General features: G+C 40.3%; 1 protein-coding gene across 1 annotated transcript in view; it reads right to left on the bottom strand.

Annotated features, from left to right (window-relative positions):
- Window positions 1-999: 999 nt before the first annotated feature.
- The window catches only part of LOC111923018 (sucrase-isomaltase, intestinal-like), a 59,154-nt gene continuing 41,286 nt past the window's right edge, over window positions 1,000-18,867 (bottom strand). Inside the window, exons 16-23 of the mRNA XM_023918632.2 lie at window positions 18,460-18,608; window positions 14,442-14,526; window positions 12,158-12,214; window positions 10,357-10,487; window positions 9,483-9,571; window positions 8,393-8,442; window positions 3,898-4,056; window positions 1,000-1,163 (exon numbers count right to left, since the gene is read on the bottom strand). Coding sequence (XP_023774400.2) covers window positions 1,104-1,163; window positions 3,898-4,056; window positions 8,393-8,442; window positions 9,483-9,571; window positions 10,357-10,487; window positions 12,158-12,214; window positions 14,442-14,526; window positions 18,460-18,608 — 780 coding nt within the window. The 3' untranslated portion in view covers window positions 1,000-1,103. The remainder of the gene's footprint in view (window positions 1,164-3,897; window positions 4,057-8,392; window positions 8,443-9,482; window positions 9,572-10,356; window positions 10,488-12,157; window positions 12,215-14,441; window positions 14,527-18,459; window positions 18,609-18,867) is intronic.

Genomic DNA, 18,867 nt, shown 5'->3' with positions numbered 1-18,867 from the left:
ACATCCTCTGGGCCTCTGCTGTTCCGCAGGCTTGTGCAGAAAGCACTGCTCTGTCTGGCTGCCTGCTGATGGTGTCTGCTCCAACAGAGGCTCCTTTCCTTGCTCCCAAATACACAGCTCTCACCAATCCTACTAACATCATTCCTCTGCACAAGGACCTTCATTTGCACAGTCCAGACTCAGAGTGGCACACTTTCCAAGTCTTTATTTCATCAAGGACTGCAGTGACGTGATGTATTCTACAGTAATGAAGATGGTTGGTTCATCTGTCACCTTGAATCCTCCTTCACCCCACTGCCCATATTCTGCTCTTCCTCAGCCCTTTCTCACCATCTTCAGCTACACCTTTTTGTAGTATCTTATTTTCTCCAGAATCTTCCCACAGAAAAGCTGACATGCAAGTTGTTTTCTCTGTGCTGTGCAAAGCAAACGTATCTCACATCAGACCTTACTGCAACCAGCAGACTCTGGAGAGACCCAAGTCTTACGGTTCTGCCACAAGACCCAGCTCACTTTGAGAAATTTGATTGCATGCCCAGGCTGCAATCACATTTCAGGATGGAGACAAAAGTAAGAGATCACTACAGATGTAGATTTTGCATTCTGGGACAATGGGCTGATTTTTTAGATATGATTATATAATACTTCATATAATATTATATTATTATTTATTAGATTACATATTATATATATTGATTATTATATTAATGGCAGGTTATGTATTGGGCTATGGAAATTAATTGGTTGTTCCTTTTTTTCCCTACCACAGTTTTGAAAAAAACCCAAACAGTGTATGCTGTGTAGAATATGGTCCCACAGAACATTTCCAAGTATTATCTCCATCTGTGGTGAGACAGAATTTTCAGAATGATTTCTTCTATGCTATTTTGAACACACATCAGTTTATGTTAATACTTATTAACTACTATTGAAAATTTTATTTGAGGAATACTGAGTTACAAATACTGCGTAAGAAAAGATCAGTCATCAGTCATCAGGTTCATACACAATGTTTTAATGAGTTTTTTTTTATATTAAAATCAAAGTGAGATCAGTATCTGAGGACCAAGGATGCCAAATTAAGTCAGTGTGCTCTGACCATTCTAGTAAAACTTAATGTTGAGTTCCTGAGTAAGTGGAGCAGAAATCCGCAAAACCAGTTTCTGTGGAAAAAAGGACACAAAATAATGAATTATGTTAATGTAAAAAAGAACCCAAAATAGTTCAAAACAGATATTAAGAAGTGAAACTGGAGTTTAGAGCTTCATGATTTCTTTAACATATTTGGTAGGTGAGACTAACTTGATGGCAGTATGCATCTTCCTACTGCTCTATCCAATTCAACATCCCTTTCAGAAATTCAGGAATGGTTTAAAATTAATTAATGACATGAATTAAATTATAAATACAGTATCTGTCCTGCACTCTCCCCGTTCAATGTTAAATTTTATGTATTTTGTGCTACTAACATCATTTCCATTTTCATTACTTCACCAGTTTTATCTTTAAGTTTCAGAATTAATAATCTCTTAAAACGCACAATATCCATTCACACCTCCTTGCCAGCCCACAAATTCATGTTAATTCATAGACTAAATTCATAGACTAAATTCATGGACTCTAACAGTCTATGCTTACTTAGATCACTTCTTCAAAGCATCTAATATTTTCATCTTTCACCAGAAACAATTCTCTACCACTTCTTAGTGAGCTAGAATTCCACTTCTTGAATAATTTGCCTTTTCTTCAAATACAAGGAAAAATCCAGACAAAAGTACTGCAAACTCATCCAAACACTAAGCTGAAAATTGCCAGGCAGCCAGAGAGGTTACTCCAGACTGCAGTACTGCATGGACATTGGGAGCTATGGATGATGGGAACCTCTGTGCTTCCCAGCAGAGGATGCAAGCATGATTAAAAGAACCTTCCCTATGCCCATTGTCAGCACAAGCCTGGCCAACAGAAGTACCCTTCCAACATCCCTGCTGCAGTCACTGTACAGTTCCTTAAGGCATGAGACTCCAGAGGAAAAAAAAAGATAACAGACTCCTAATAATAGGAAGATTCTGTGATATTGCAAATGTCAGATCAGGGTAGCGCTGCATGAATCAGAGAGAAAGAAGTGGCTTATTACTAAGCAACTTATTTCTATTTATATACAAATAAATATGGCTCAATAAGCCCTTAAGCACTGCTAGTAGGTAAATTTGCTTTCTGTAAAGTAATACCAATATGGTAGAAGTTACTTTCTACTATAGCTCTTTAAACAGTGGGCTCTCTGCTTATAAAACTATTATACTAAATGCAATCTCACTAAGCCTGTAAGAAAGGAGCAAATTTGCCCTTTGCATTTTATTTTTTTAATTACATGAATAAGTTTTCAAGATCTAAACCCAAGCTGCTGCTAGTGTCCTTTTATTTATTTATTTATTTATTTTTTATTAGAGGGTCAAACATGAGAGGAATATAGGTAGTGACATTGTAACATCTGTACAGGGATGATGGGAGAGGCTTGACTGAATCTCTTAGAACTGTGAGAGGCATATATTTACCTGGTATAGAAAATTTAACTTTTTTGCAGTTTTGGATCCCTACAACATCAGCTTGGTGGGTTTTTTCCTCCAGCATTTGAAGCAGATCTTAAGTCACCAAGATAATCTTTTACTCTTGAATTTTATATTATACTTTTGAGACCAGCTTATTAGTATTTTTAAATCATCTTTGTATGTGAGGCTGTTAGTCTGCAGTTAACTTCCGTATTTCTGTAACTGGTACCTTCAAGCACATCTCAATGGAATGTTTTCTTTACCCTGCCACATTTATGTTGCTTTCAGTTTGCTTAAAGGCTGTTAAACAATTTCTTCCCTTGAGGCAATACTGATTACATTTATTTATGACATTGTCTCTGAAAGTGAGATTTTTTCACAATTCTCCAAGGCAGAAATTTACTCTCAGCAATTTTCTTCCTTTACTGATCCCTTCAATAAAATAAATGGTAGTACCAGGTATTTAAAATGGGGATCACTCTTGGTTACAAATGAAACTTAATCACTAAGCCAGATGGGTAGGGTAACATGTGACATCTACTACTCGTTGTCTCAGTTATGTTTCACTGCAGGATGATTTAGTGGCATTTTGCAGTGTTAACACCAGGAGTTCCCTAGATGGAGACTGGTGCTAACACATCTCATACAGAGTGTGAATGACCACCTCAGCTTGGTGGCCGGTGACAGATAAACAACTAGCCAGAGGAAAGGAAACAAGAAGTTTTGCTCCTTTTGTCTGTACTCCTATACTCAATAGGGGTTTTCAGTCCATCCCCTGCTGGTGCCAGAGGAGCACTACACAAGCAAGTCATGCGTTTTGTTCTGAGGCTTGGCACTTGAAGATGCTGAAATTTTAATACCTCTTTGGAAGATAGGGAGATGTTCCTTAGAGCCAATGACACTGGAATAATTTTTGGACACCAAGTAATCATGAGAAGAAATCCACAACACTTCAGCAGCAGATAAAAAACGTCGACAAGTTTTCTCATTTTATCAGAGTGATAAGAATGCCCATAAAATGGCTAACTGCGCTCTCAGCTCATGGACCTGTATCTTCTTTCCAGTATTTCATTAGTTTAAAAATTTGTGTAAGTGGCAGGCATTAAGTAGAAGAGAATGCATATGCAATAGCAAAGACTAAAGTTTCCTAAAAGAGCTCTTGCTTTTGCTCTTTTTTTTTTCTCTCACAAATGTCAGACTGTTGGATCAAGAATTGGTGGCTAGTTATACTTGAAAATGTAAAGGGGTGTGGATGAGAAACTGTTCCCATCCTTCACTGACTTAACCCTCTCCACTGTTCTTCACCCTCCTTTCCCCAAGTTATTTCTTAAGCTCTCAGTTCAGGTCTTACCCCACTCATCTCATAAGACACAGCATCTCCACGGATGGATCTTCCATTCAGAGACACAGCTTGAGGTCTCAGTTTCAGGCCAAGAATGGTAATTTTGTTGTACTTCAGAGTGTCAGCTCCACGGTATCCATTTTTTACTATTTCTGTCTTCAGGCTTCCCTGAAAAATGCCACAGAGAAAACTTTAGGACCATGACAGCTCTTTAGAGGAGACTTCCTGCACACTGTTACAAGATCTCATCCTTGTCAATGAATATACAGAATGTCTTCCAATGTAGACATTGAAGTCATAAAGGAAAAAATAACAGTCACATTAATTTGCACATTAAAAATCTTTCATGTATGATTATAAACGAAGAAAGTAAATAGCATTTACAGCATTCATTAGATTGTGAATAGAAAAACATGTCCAAGAAGACATGTTTTTTCTACTTTTAATCAATGTAAATTTTGTTCTTGTACCCATTACAGAGTACACTGGCATATGCAAAGCCAAATCCAGATACAGAGATTCAATTAGTGACCTTAAGACAGATGTAATTAACATCCAAAACTAACTGCTTTAAAACACTAGTATCTTCCACAAACATCAGCTGCTAGATGTTTTGTCCCTATTTTATGTACCACATCTCCTGCCAGAAATCCCTGTTATGTATGCCCCAGCTTTAAGGACACTAAATGAACATTGTATCCACAGAGCTTTGTTTGTTGTACTTTTTATTTACTATACAGCCCATATTTAGGGTTGTACTGAGAGGACATACAAAGTCATTAAACTAATTCATTTGGATCACCAGTGACAGTAATTTCCCATACATGCAATGTAGAGGAATCATCACATTTGTTATGTGATCAAAGTTGTTGAGGAAATAAAAATGAATTACACTGCTCAGGAAATGATAGATTGCTATGCAATCATGACTTTTTAAAAATATGCCAAGGAAAAACCCATGATGGAACCTTTTGCATAAATTAGCTTATGTTATTTCAGTAGTGCATTGTAGGAGGGGAGTAGGAGCTAGATCACAGTTTGTGTAACTCAGGCCTGTGCTTAGGCTACTTATTCCAGGAATCCACACTAAAAATAAGTGCTAAGCCTTAGCACTTATTTAAATTGCCTAAATAAGGAATGTTGGCTATTATTTAGTGAACAGAGAGAAGCTTGCAAAAGTGTCCAGAGAATTTTTTAGGGTACCTATTACATGTGGTGTCTTATCCCCTCTGTCAGAGCTCCAGCACAGAGGGAGGCTCAGTTTAGAGAGAGCCCCTCCCTATGGTGCTTTACTGCTGTCTCAGGTGTGGCTCAGCAGGAGAGCCGGCTCAGGTGGCCACACAGACCCAGGAAGCATGTAATGTAATGTTGAACTCAGCTCTCATGCTCAGAGGCCCAAGACAGGACCCTTCAGTAGACACCATTTTCCCTGACCACGGTCTAGAACTGGAAGTCTTGGGGAAACAGAATCATGGAATATGCTAACTTGGAAAGGACTTATAAAGGTCATGGAGTCCAGCTCCCTGTCCTGCACAGGGCAACAGGATGGTCTGAGTGGATGTGACCCTCTCCTCTCCAGGGATCTAATAGTTAAAGCCATTGCCCAGGAACATCCTGACTTCTATCCATAAGTTTGAGGGACTTATGGATACCACTCAAAACTCCATAAATGCAAAGCAACATGAAGTCCTTGATCTGATGCCAGGAGCCAGCGTTTCTGTATTCTAAGCAAAATGGGTCATGAGTTTTCTTCTTATCATGTAGCTCTGATCCTATCAACTTAACCTTTTTTCCCCCCTACATTTTCACCCTGAATATTGGACCAGTTTTAGGTGAAACTTTCTTTCAGGCTGTCCAGTCACTTAGTGCCTAATGTATCCTTTCAGAAGCTCCCATTTTATTGGACAACCCTTCCATCACCATTTCTTTAGTATAGTGTGGGCCCACCTGGTACAGGCTGAGCACACCTGCCTTGTCTGCCACCCCTGGGGATCAGGACCTCCCTGCTCATCCCTGAAGCACAGCAGATCTTATACACATGGGTCAAGTATTTTTCTAGCCTGGTGGGCTTCATGTAAGGGGGCACTTTGACTTAGGTCACTTAATCACTATGCATGTTGGAAGGGACACGCCAAGGGAATTAAAATACCAGCTGCAGTGAGACAGCACCACAGAGCAGGAGCTTGAATCATTCTCTTAAGTGCCTGCCCCAGCCTTGAATTCTTATTTACATTTCTGTGTTGCTTAAATGAAAATATGAATAAAGGGTCTAATCCTGTAGCTGTTACTTTTGCAACACCCTGGGTTGCTGGGTTCAGAGTAAATGCTGTAATGTCAGATCTTACCAGCAAATCTCTCAGGGAAAAAAACTTGTGTGTTCTCCTAAAAGTAGGTGTGATTAAATTAGTCTTCCACATTTTTCTAAGAATATAGAAATGTGCAACAAATACAAGACCTTCATACCTTCTCATACCTCAAATTTTCTATTTGAGATGGACTGTTTTCTTCATAAACACGTAATAAAAACTTGACATTAAATATTATTGGAATGCAGATAGGGATTTCAATCATGGATTTGCAGGCAGAAGTCAAATATGAGCAACAAGAAATGGAAGTGCCAGAGAAGCAACAATCTAATTTGCACAGTTCAAAATTTAATATAAAACTGGATATTGTTTTCTGTAGCTTTCCTGCAATAAATTACTATACTCAGACTACAGAAAACCAAAGTGATTTTTCTTCCTTTTTGCTGTTGAAATACCCTTTTTGAAGAAGAAGAAGGAATTTTTTTTTTCTCACTAAATCAAGAACAAAGTAAGTTGAAATTAAATTTAAAGTCTACCCATATGGTATTAGTTCCAGGAAAATATCTCATGAATATACCCTGCTACATAATAAAGCCCATTGGCTTACCCTGGATTGCTCTTCCTCCCGGAAGACAGATATTCTAAGAGCAATACCACAATAGGAGTTAATACAATTTCATTGTTTTGACTACTTTAGGTAGATCAATTTGGGGGTTTTAGGAATACATGGCATGAAAATCACATAATCATTTTGGTTGGAAAATACCTTTAAGATTATCAAATTCAACTATTAACCCAGCACTACCAAGTCCACCACTAAACCATATCCCTAAGGGTAACATCTACACATCTTCTAAATACCTCCAGGGATGGTGTCTTCACCACTTCTCTGAGCAGCCTGTTCAAGGGCTTGACAATCCTTTCAGTGAAGAAATCTTTCCTAATATCAATATCCTAATATCCTGGTGTAACCTGAGGCCTTTGGTCCTGTCACTTGTTACTTGGAAGAAAAGACTGACCCCCACCTGGCTCACCCTCCTTTCAGGCAGTCATGGATAGCAGTAAGGTCTCCCTGAGCCTCCATTTCTCCAGGCCAAACAACCCCAGCTCCCTCAGCTGCTCTTCATATGACTTGTGCTCCAGAGCCTCTACCAGCTTCATTGCCCTTCTCTGAACACAGGATCTGAGGTGTGGCCTCACCAGTGGCAAGTACAGAGGTACTTGCCCTGGTCCTGTATATTTCTGATACAAGGCAGAATGCCCTTGGCCTTCTTGGCCACTTGGGCACATGCTGGCCCATATTCAGAGGGCTGGGAACCAAACCATGCTATAGTCTATATACAATATCCTATTTCTTACCAAGTGCTAGAATTGCAGATGAAATGAAATGTACAGAGATAGATTATTGAAGGAGGGTAAGGTTTTTTTACAATAACTCTCACAACTTACTGTCATGTACTTTATGAGCTTATGCTAGATATAATTTATAGTATTTTACTTGACTGAAGCCTTGATGATTGGGCTTTTCTACAGGTCTTTCTCAGGACATGTCTGCACAGAACTGAGCGCTGTGTGAAAGGCATCAGTGCACTGACCCTGAGCTAATCTGTTCCTGTGCTGCACAGAGCATCTGATCAGCACAGTGGGTTGCCAGTAGCGTGCTGGATCTCTCCACAGGACACCCAGCATGGGAGCACTGTCTGCACTGTCAGACAACGAAATGCAAGCTAAAGAATTGAGACTACATAATTCTCTGTGCCAGAAAACAAAAACATCAAGTGATCAAAGTTAAAAGATTGCTGGAATATCCTGAAGAAAGGAATCGAGCTTTCTTCCACCCGTCAGATGGAAAGTGCTCACTAGGAGGAACACAAGACAAACGTCCCTTGTCCCCAGAAGCTGCAACTAAGGAAAAAAAAAATCAAAAAAGCAGGTTTTTTTCAGATTCATATTGCAGCAGGGACATTAATGACATCTCGCTATGATACTCAATGAAGCAAACACAAAACAGCAGGATCATAGTTGGACTATTCTGTAGTTAGCTGTCAATGAAAGCATTAGGTAGCTTATCTGGTTTATAGACTGATCTAGAAGATAAAAAGTTTTCCAGAGAAAAGTTAGACACCAACACCTTACAATGGCTGCACTAAAATGCAGCCACCTATATGTAAGCAGGTATCTTGTATGTTGCCACTTACTTCGCTGAATGTGTATTTAGCCAAGAAGTAGTTCTCTTTTTCAATAGTATCTGTCAAAACACAAAGCAAGGAGGATTGATATCAAAACAGGCAGCAAACTCCATAAGCAGTTCACATTATTGTAGCAAGCGGCTAAGGTCAGGCTAAGATGATTTGTGGCCTATTTAATCTCTTCTTCTAGTCTTGGGTTGATCTCAGGAGAACACAATGTGAGAGATGGCCCTCTCTAGCAGATCAGCTGCTCCCAGTGTCACATGTTTCTCATATCTTCATTGAAGTTGCTGACTTCAACAACAATCAGCTTTTCATGTTCACAGAATCACCGAATAAGATGACTTAGAAAGGACCCTCAAGGATCATCAAGTTGAACTCCTGACCAAGAGTTACACCATTTGCCTGAATGCATTGCCCAAGCACTCTAGAACTCTGTCAGGTTGGTACTGTGACTGCCTCTCTGGGGAACCTCTTCCAGTGCTCAACCACCTTCTGGGAGAAGAACCTTTTTCTAATATTCAACATAAACCTCCCCTAACAGCTTCAGGCCACTCCCTCATCTCCTGTCACTGGTCACCACAGAGGAGATCAGGGCCTGCCCCTCCCCTTCCCCTCATGAGGAAGTTGTAACTGCAGTGAGGTCTCCCCTCAGTCTCCTTCAGGCTGAGCAGAGCAAGTGACTTCAGCCACTCCTCATATGGCTTCTCCTCAAGGTCCTTCACAATCACCCTCCTTTAGATGCTCTCTTATAGCTATACTATAGCTATTATAACTCTTATACTATATTGCTATACTGAGGTGCCCAAAACTGCCTCCAGCACCTGAAGTGAGGCCACCCCAGTGCAGAACAGTGTGGGACAATCCCCTCCCTTGCCCAGCTGGCAATGCTGTGCCTGATGCCCCCAGGACATGGGTGACCCTCCTGGCTGCCTCCACTGCTGACTCACGTTCAGCTTTCCTGCCCTTTCTACCATTCACTCTGGGGTCAGTTCTCCAGCTACTTCTAGCAGGAGCCAGTGCCATTATGCTGCCAAAAAGGTGGCCTGAGGAGGGCCCTGTATGCAGGTACTGCTTCACAGCAGGGGACCAGGCTTACCAATGGAATCACCATCATCCCAAAAGAGAGATCCAGAAGCTTGTCCTTGCTCATCCAGGGCAATAATGAGTCCAAATGGGTTCAGGCGGCTGTTGACAAACACATTGAGAAGTGTCACTACAAACCTGTGGATGCTTAACAAAAACTTCTGAACACAACTTCCATTTTAAGGTTACAAAAAGGTCATGACAGAAGAACAGTGTTTACCAAAAGGACTCTCAAAGTGATGGCAAAATCTCTGCCTTGCCGTGTCCCATTTAAGTCTAGTTTTCCTACATTTTGAATGCTCATGTGAACAAGCTCCCCCTTCTTTTGTGGCCTTAATGTACAATAAATGGATGGTCTGGGAGTCAACTGGTAACCAGTACTACCTTAGTATGGCTCCTGCACAGTGTCGTCCCCTCTCTCCTACTCAGATTAACTTCTGAGCACGGCTCAGACTCGAGATCAGTATATTATCCATTGGCATGGGGAAGTATTTTTCCTAAATAAAAATTTGTGCTTTTCCACCTTGTTTATGACATTGGATAAATTCACCCAAGAAGAATTTTGCATTTCCTCTTGCATACATCTACTTTGAATGACTGACAGCTGGTCAGTGTGGCAATAAGAGGTGCAAAAGCTTTTCTGAGCATAATCACAGAGCCAGTAGTAGGCGTCAGCTGTGCTAACAGTGACGTGGGTCATCTCTGAGGTGATTCCTCCTAATGAAGTGGAATGAACAGTGGTATAAAAATACTGAACTTATCACTTGGGCTGGCAGCTGGGAGCTGCAGATTATCTCTCTTCTGTACTTACTTTTGATTACTTTTTTGACTGTCTGTGGGTCTGACCCACACCGTGGCAGCTTGGTGACAAGCACAGGTGACATTACCTCTCAGTAGTGGTTGTGGCTGGTGCCTGTTGTGGCAGAATGTACCCTCCACGGATGTACAGGGGGATCTTGTTCAGTGGGGCAGACACAGTGGCATAGTTCTTCTTCCAGGCACTTGGCACTTTAAGACCCTACAACGAAAATTAATGCAGTTAAAAAAATGCCAATGCAGGCACTATACATATAGACTGCTGAAAAAGAGAGCAAGCGGTAATTTTTTGTTTCAGTTACAACAGTGAAGAAAACAAACTAAAATACGGATTTCAGGAGTTATTATTCTAGTTTCCTTTTTAACATGAAAGAGGATCTAGCCCCTGCAGTTATGCATATGCCTGAGATAAAAGCATCATGACTGAAAGACAGCAAATGGTCTTTAAAAATGGTGTCATTATTCTGTATGCTGTAAAAAAAAAACACTCGTCAAGACACTGAACAAAAAGAAAAAGAAACTTTTGCTTCCTCATTTTATACATATGGAGCTTGTCACAATTCAGTTTAAGGTAAGTGATTCAGAGTCATTTGAGAATGTAAACTGTAGATTTTCTTCTCTTCTAAGAACAATTCTTCCCCTTTCAAAAAGTAATTACAGCATTCAGTGAGTGAAATTTGTGTGTGTGTAGACAACCAGCGTTAAATTCTCTGCATCATCCTTTTCTGGTTTAATGCCTCAAAACCAGTAGGCAAGACTTATGTACAGAGTAAATAGCAGGAAGGCTTTGTTCTTGCCCTCTGTAAATGATAATTATTATTTATGGCAAGTACCCAACTTTGGTTTGGATAAGCATCATGTGTATGACAAGTAAGTGCCAAACACTGGTGAACAATGCCAGGGGCTGGCACCTAGGCAGGACAAGGGACACAGGCCACTGTCCCTGTGCCCAACCCAGCAAGGGGACTCAGAGGGACCACAAGGAGAGTTGAATTAAGTTCTGGACTTTGCAGCAACAGTCTTATGAGAAGAGAAAAAGGAAAGGGTTGGATGAACATCCATCTGAGGACATCAGCCAAATGCTGAAAATGACCACACTTCATTAAAATTAAGCCTGCATTCCCTCTGAGAGCAGTTCTATTCTGCTTGCTCTTCTGCCAGGGACACCCAGGAGAGTTAACAACAGCTTGGTAATCCTGGGCTCACATTTTTGAAAGCTCTTAGCATCAGTTTAACTGCTCCAATTGAAGCCAACACTGGACTTAGCCTGCAGATTGCAGCAGAGCACTTTTGGAAATGCAGGCCTGGGGATGGTGCTGTAAGGGTCAAGCCTCGGGCGCTGAAGAGAAGGTCCTGGCATGTCCCACAGAGCAGGCTGCTCTGCAGCTCCTGAGAGGTGTGCCCTCCAGAGGGGTGCCTCACCTCACACTCCCAATATGCCTTCTGTCAAAAGTGATGCTTGTGCACAACTACATGCACAGGAGGGTTTGTGGCATGTTCTTAGGAGTGTGGCTTAGGTTTCTGCCTGTCTCTGTGCATGGAAGTGATTAATGTGTATCAGAACAAGAATTAGAAGTGGGGGACAAAGAAAGATACCCTGGCATTTTCATGCATGTCTAGGCAGCTCTTGAAAATTCTGTTCACTGCATCTTAGAGCTTAATATGGCAAAAATAGAAAATAAAATGTTACTGAAAGCTGTGTCATTTACCCTCCCAGCAAGCCTGATGTAGACTTTTTTCCATTAGTTTTCTTAAATACAGATGCTGAGGTAAAAATACTGCTGAAGATTGCTAAAAGTTATTTTGCTGGAATTGTACCATTTAAAATTATTTTTTTAAAAAAGTAAGAAAATTAATCTTAAAAATACATACGGTATAGTAGTCGAACCACTGTGCTTCAGGGAAGTATACAGTCACAGATCTTGCTCCCTGTAATTGTTATAAAGAGATTAAAGTCTTTTTTCTTTCTGCATTTCTGATATTACATTAGCTTTATTATATTTGTGCATGGAGAGATGTATGCTGAATATTCTAATAACATCAAATTTTAGATATTATGGCTGAGTTATTGTCATAGCAGTGGACTAGTGCTGGCTAATCTATAATACTAAACAGACAAGCCTATCCTATTTGGGGTGGGTTTACTGCCATAGCTTGGGATGAATCAATGTTACATGATTATTTTATTCTAGTACATAGCTCTATGTCTTGCAAATGTAACTGGCCTAGGTGCACTCCTCCAACATCTGAGCAGCCCTCGTGAGGGCAATGGAAGCCTTTCCAAGACAGGGCTTCACACCTGAACTGGGAGGACACCACTGCTCAGTGCCCCTCATACCATTCCTGTCCCAGAAACAGGCAGAGAATGAGCTCTAGCACACAGAGGATACAGATCCTTCTCTTCTTGTAAACAATTTAAAGGTGCAGATAAGTAATAATAAATAATAAATGTTTTGCTAATTGCACAATTACTGTACTTCATTTTGCAGCATGTGTTGTTTCAGATCTCTGCAGGGATGAAATCAGGCTAAAGGCACTTTGTATTAATAACTCCAGGAACAGTTGGGATCAAAACATACTTCCATTTTTGTCACAAGTTGCTTATTCTCACAAATAGATTAATTTTTACTCTCAGTGTAGATGCCTGCCCCTTTGCAGAATTATGGATTAGCCCCAAGGACTACCCCAGAAATCATTAGTTTTCTAATGAAAAAAAGTGCTCCCCTCTACATCTTTTCTCTGCAGTATTATGAAAACACTGGACATTCTGGTCTACAGAAAAGTAGAGACTAGAGTCTCTGAGTTGTGATGATTTCAGGGCCAGGTTGAATGAGGCTTTGACCAACAAGGAGTAAAGGTCAAGTCACCCCTGACTCATCTTCTCTACACAAGCAGATGCCAAGCTGCAGTTTGAGACAGTCACTGCTGGCCTGCACTGCCCCAGTGAGGGGCTTACAGCTCACCTCTGTCCCTGCCCTGCCAGCTGCCACAGCCCTGGCTGCCAGCTATCACACTGCAAGACCCAACGATGTGCTGCCTTCAAAGTTCTGCTTCCCTCATCAGGCCACAGGCATGCAGCCTTCCTTTTGTGCTGAAGTTCCTCAAAAAACATCAGGAACTCCTTATCTAGACCCCCTATCATTTTATATATCCGTATAATGTCCCCTTTTATTCAGTTCTTTGCAGGAAGCCTCCCCTAGCTTATCACTCCCTCTTCATGGGAAGGTTTTTTTTCCAATCCTTCATCATTTTGCTGGTCTGAGACCCTGTGAAATCATCTTTCTACTCATCAGCTGTTAGAAACCTGTGGGAGTCTGAAGATAAAGGACTGATGAACAAAGTGCCTCAGTGGGGTCAGAATGGTTTTAGAATTTAATTTGTATTAAATTCACAGAGACAAAAGTGTTGGTTAAAAACCAAGGTAACAGTGTCCTGTTTATATGTTTGATCACCAGTAACATCTAGAAATATATCAGATATTCTGGCAGCATGCTGACTGCAAACAGCACCAGGATACATCCTATGCAAATACTTAGATCTGCTCAGACATATCTTTCTTGTGCTGCCACTAGTCAGTGGTGGGCAAGGAGAGAAACACACCCTTGCTCTAGCCAAGCAGTGAGAGCCATGACCCCAGCACAGCAGAGGAAAACGCTGCTTTTTAAAACCTGCCCTGTTAGCAGCTTACATTATCATTATTGTTTCCATAATGACTGCCTTTGCCTGTGATGCTGGGGAACTCCTACCACAGCCCTTGAAATGCTGTAGTTCCAAAACACTGTGGGTGAGCAGTAATATGGAAACTAGTTTGCTTTCATATCTGTATGTTTCTTCCTAGCTCGACAATTACTGCTCTGTGTGTGTCCTTGGAGACTGCTGCCAGCACAATAACAGGAGCACGTGAGGGGCAGCCTCTTCACATCCATTCCTCACTTGGAGTAAAAGGAAAAGGCTGTGCCCTCACTTTCATCCTCCCACTTCAAGTACTGAGAAACTCTGTACTTTCTGTGCTGCTCAGAAATGTGTTCTGCAGGCTTTGACAGTGGAGAGTAGAAAGGGATGGATATGAGCAAACATGCTCTGAATGTCATCCAATGCCCTAAGGACCACTTGTTTCTTTTATTCCAGTGATGGCATTTTTAATTACAGTACTTGCCTCTTCAAGAACAGGAGCAATCATAAAGGCAGGTCCCCAAAGGAAGGCAGTATCTATTCCATGAGTCTCCTGATCAGAGGTAAATCTATTTTGAAAGTGAAACACACAATGTTAATTCAAAGTTTTTATAATTTGCCAAATATTTTGATATTACTCACTGTGACAAGAAATCTGCTTCTTCAAAGTATCCTTCAAGACACCCAAATATTTTTCCTGATTGAGGGAATGCCAAAAGCTGGACAGATTCAGATATTTCAGTAGTACCTATCATCCAGAGCAGACCAGAACACTCACAAAATTATGAAGCTGATTTCAGAACAGAAACAGTGGGAAAACAACTTCTGTTCAGTGGGCTGAAACTTCATTGTGGGAGCCAATGAGCAGGATAGGGACCAGGCTCAGGAGAGGGAACACAGAGGAAAAACATCGTGCTCTAGGATCTAAAGCATTTGTGAAAATCCTTGGATTTGGCCTCCCACACCTTTCACAGATTTACATTTGAAATTGTTTGCAAGACAAACACAGAGCAATACTCATACATAATCTACTTTTTAGCTGCCTCTCCTGAACAGATGAAAAACCTGTGGAATTCAGTCCATTTTACTCAATGCACTAAAATTGGTTTGGATTCTGATCATGCTCTCCAGAATGCTCAGTCCTGTTTGCCTGGCACCATCTGCCTTCTCTTGGGAAGAGATCTCTCTTCCACCATGCATCAGGTACTGAAAATATTGAATAGTACCTGGCAAGGAAGAGAGATCCTTCCCAACTCAGGAACCTCCTTTCATCCAGCATAAAATCCTTGAGAATTGAAATAGGTTTTCCATCTTATGTAAGTCTCTTCCTGAGGAAATAATTAATGGGTCCTAATTCTTATAATAATGTCACATGGGTAAAAAAATCTGTGTCTCAAATCCTCCAAAAATCAAAGTACCTTGTACCTCCTGACTTCTGCTACTCCTCTGCCCCTTTGCCCCTTCAACAGCCCTGCTGCCTTGTCAGAGATGGCAACTGGTCTGGTTTTCATGCCTTTTTGACAAATTCACACTGGTAATTGCCTATTTACATAGTATTCTCTAAGGATACATAAACAGCTTTTTAAAAATTCCTTTTCTGTGTCTGTTTCATGGACTTTGCAGCTGCCCCTGTCTACAGCAAGGTGTCTGTTGAACAGTGGCTGGAGCAGAGTGGCTCAGTGTCAGTGCCCTGTTCTGACACCCTGCCTGCTCAGGGCAAAGGCACACACTGCACCCAGCTGGTAGTAAAGATAACTTGGCAATAAAAAGACAACTTAGATTTCTAAAATATTGTAAACTTATTGGAGTAAGTTTTAAATTTAAGAAAAAAATGTTCTTGAAGCATGCATGCCTTGGTCTCTGCTTGGAAGAAACCTCAATTTGTTCAGAGTTTCTTTTTCTGTCCAGAACAGTAGCTCTTTTGGACACCTTAACCTTGGCCATTAGTGCATTTCGACATAATACTTTGTAAATGTTTAAAGCAGATTATGGTTTTTGATGAATTACCTTGTCCTAAAGTTTTTGACATATAAAACATGAGTTTTTCTTGGCATCTCAATAGGTTCTCTGTATTTTCAATTTCACTGTAATAAAATTGTAGTAGGAACAAAATATTTTGTTGTGGCAGACTGCAGGACAAAAAGCTGATCAAGAAATTATGAAAAAAGAAGAATCTATCGTATTTGCACATGGAAACAAGCTTCTCACCCTTTAACTCAGCACAATTTTCTCTTGCAATTATAGCAACCACTAGCACAAATTCAGCAAACAAAAGAACTTTCCTGTTTTGAAAATATAAGCCATTAAAGCATGCTGTCACCTATGAAAGGTCTTTAATTCCATCCACTGTTTCCTCTGGTTAGCTGCTGGCCTCTTTTCTGTCATACTCTCCCCCTGGTTAGCCATTAAACACAACTTTCCCTTCCCCTAATGGATTACCAGCTCACAGTCTTTTTTGGACACCTGAGATATTGACGCCTCTGCTTTACAGAGTGAAAGCCTCCAAGGCACCAAATACGCTTAAAAGAATCCACTGGGATGTTGTTCTTGTTTGTTACTTGAAATGAGCCCCTAAATGTTCAAAATGGAATGAAATGTTCAGATGAAATAGCTATTGCTTGGAGACTCCCTGCCTGTGTACAGTTGTTCTCAGGGTGAGGACTCTGAACCCATAAGAACTTCACCTGAAAAACTAATGCAGGTGTTTTTTGGTTTTCCTTCATATTTTTTACAAGTAAGAGGCAAGGTTGATGTAAACTTCCATCATCCATACACTGAAAATTCTGTTTCAGTTCTCTTTCTCAGACCCCCACATTTCTCCTCCTGTTAGCATGTGTTAGCATTTCCTCTATGTGGGCAGACCCACTACTAAACCACTTAATATCAATTAGAAATAGTGAGAAATACACATTAAGTAATAGCAGTGAATAATAGTAACCAGAATTAACTAGTAGTAGTAAGAAACACTTCTAAGCCATTTTAGGATCTAGCTGTGGCAACATTAGCAAATGATGGGACTAGGATGCCAGAAGGGACACTGGGGAAGTCAACAGTTTGTGTTGATCTCCTGATGCCTACCCTACTTACATGCATTTGAGAGGGTTTATTTCCTAGTAATCCCACTCTGGTCCTGCTGACTAAGCTCCCATCAGTGTCTGTAGTGAACCTCTCAGCTCAGTTTCATCCAGGAGAAGCCTCTGCTGGTTCATCTGAGACTGCTCTACAACTCCAATCCAAACAAATTTGGAAATCTGTCACTGTGCATATGGCCTGCATAGAATACAGGTATGCTGGTAATGGTCAGAAAAGAAGCTTTAATGACACTGAAGTAATTCTGTATTAGCAGAGATTAGCTATATTAATGCCAAAATTAACTTGGGCATTTCCAAAATTAACACAAATAATATTAAGCAAAAATAGACCTGAAATGAAATAGCATATAGCCAATTGTAAGCTATGAGCACCTATAGTATTTTCTAGTAAAATGACATTGCCAAGTAGAAAGAGGAACAACAGTGCTTTTAAAATCTATCAATTAACCATTATGCTGAGTAAGCAAAACAGATTTTGTGGCTATCCTCTCCATATTCGAATAGTCTGCACTTCAGTGCAACCTCAGTTTAACTTGCAAAAAATGCCTTACTCTTTAACCAGAATGTTTTTAACCTAAAGTGGAAAAAAAGAACATTAAACAGTCTGTGATGTAGCCTGCACCAATGAAATGAAATTGTGGCAGAGCATTAGGCTTTCATATGTATTGTTTACACTCCTTTTGCTCAAGTCTTTGCATAAAGCATTCTGAAGTAGAAAATTAACCAAAAGCAGGTAAAAAACTAATTAAAAGATGAGGACAGGGAAAGAAAACCTCAGCTGGATTCCTGTTTCTTCCAAAAAGAAAAAAATTAGTTGTTCCAATAATCTGAGTTTAATTTTCAAAGAGGCTTTTCAGTTTGTGTTTATTAATCTCAGTTTTGCACCTGCTTCTACACTCAAACATCTCTATCTCTGTTTTCTCTGTATAATTTGTGGACACAGATGTGGGTTTCATAGATAGCATGCAGATGCAAGTGCTAAATTGGAAAAAAAACCCAAATGCTTTGGATCATTGGACTCTCTGTATGAGGCCTTTTAGCATTCTGGATCAGAATACAGATTTCATTGATTTCATTCAAATACAGAAAATACAGGTATGTGACTCTCATTTTTGAAATAAAAAAGACCTATATATTTGCCTAAGACTAAAAATTTTCATAATTCTTCTTTCGTAAGTTTGTCTATTTTCCCCCACTGAAAACAAATACAGGTTATATATTAATGGAAATTACTGCATATATTATCTTTGTGCATCTAACTTGATTGATTTAACTGTTCAACTGGTCTTTTAAAAGACAGCATGCAATAATAATACTGTGACTGTTCTCCTAAGGATATCAACCAGTACATATATAAGAGCTCATCTACTTTTTGAGCAAATTACAATAAAAAAGGGACTCCAAACTCACTCGTGCATCAGTGACCGCACCACTGTGCCTCCGTGAACGTGAGACTCGTAGAACAGGGTGTATAAGTATGGCAGCAGGGTGTATCTGATCCGAAGAGTAGCACGAGATATCTTGGCAAAAGCATCTCCAAACACGGCTGGGTCTTGTTCCTGTTCAGGAAAAGCTTAGATTTGTACTGAGCATTGAAACAAACTCAGCAGAGAAGCTGTGTGCAACATAAGAGAGCTGTGGCTGGCACGATGCTACGGAAGTGAGTGTTTAAATAAGAAAAAGCACTCATTTGCAAACTGCAAGATATATTAAGAACAACATACATTATTCCCAACTAAAATCTGTATAAAATTCTGAACTTGAAAAATTCCAGTGAGCTCAAAAAGATCAGGCCCCACCATAATGTATGTGAGCCCT

The sequence above is a fragment of the Cyanistes caeruleus genome, chromosome 4 (genome assembly GCF_971803275.1).
Source record: "Cyanistes caeruleus chromosome 4, bCyaCae1.hap1.1, whole genome shotgun sequence".
NCBI lineage: Eukaryota > Metazoa > Chordata > Aves > Passeriformes > Paridae > Cyanistes > Cyanistes caeruleus.
Note: the sequence above shows the minus strand (reverse complement) of the source record. Positions and strands in the feature narration are given on the sequence as shown.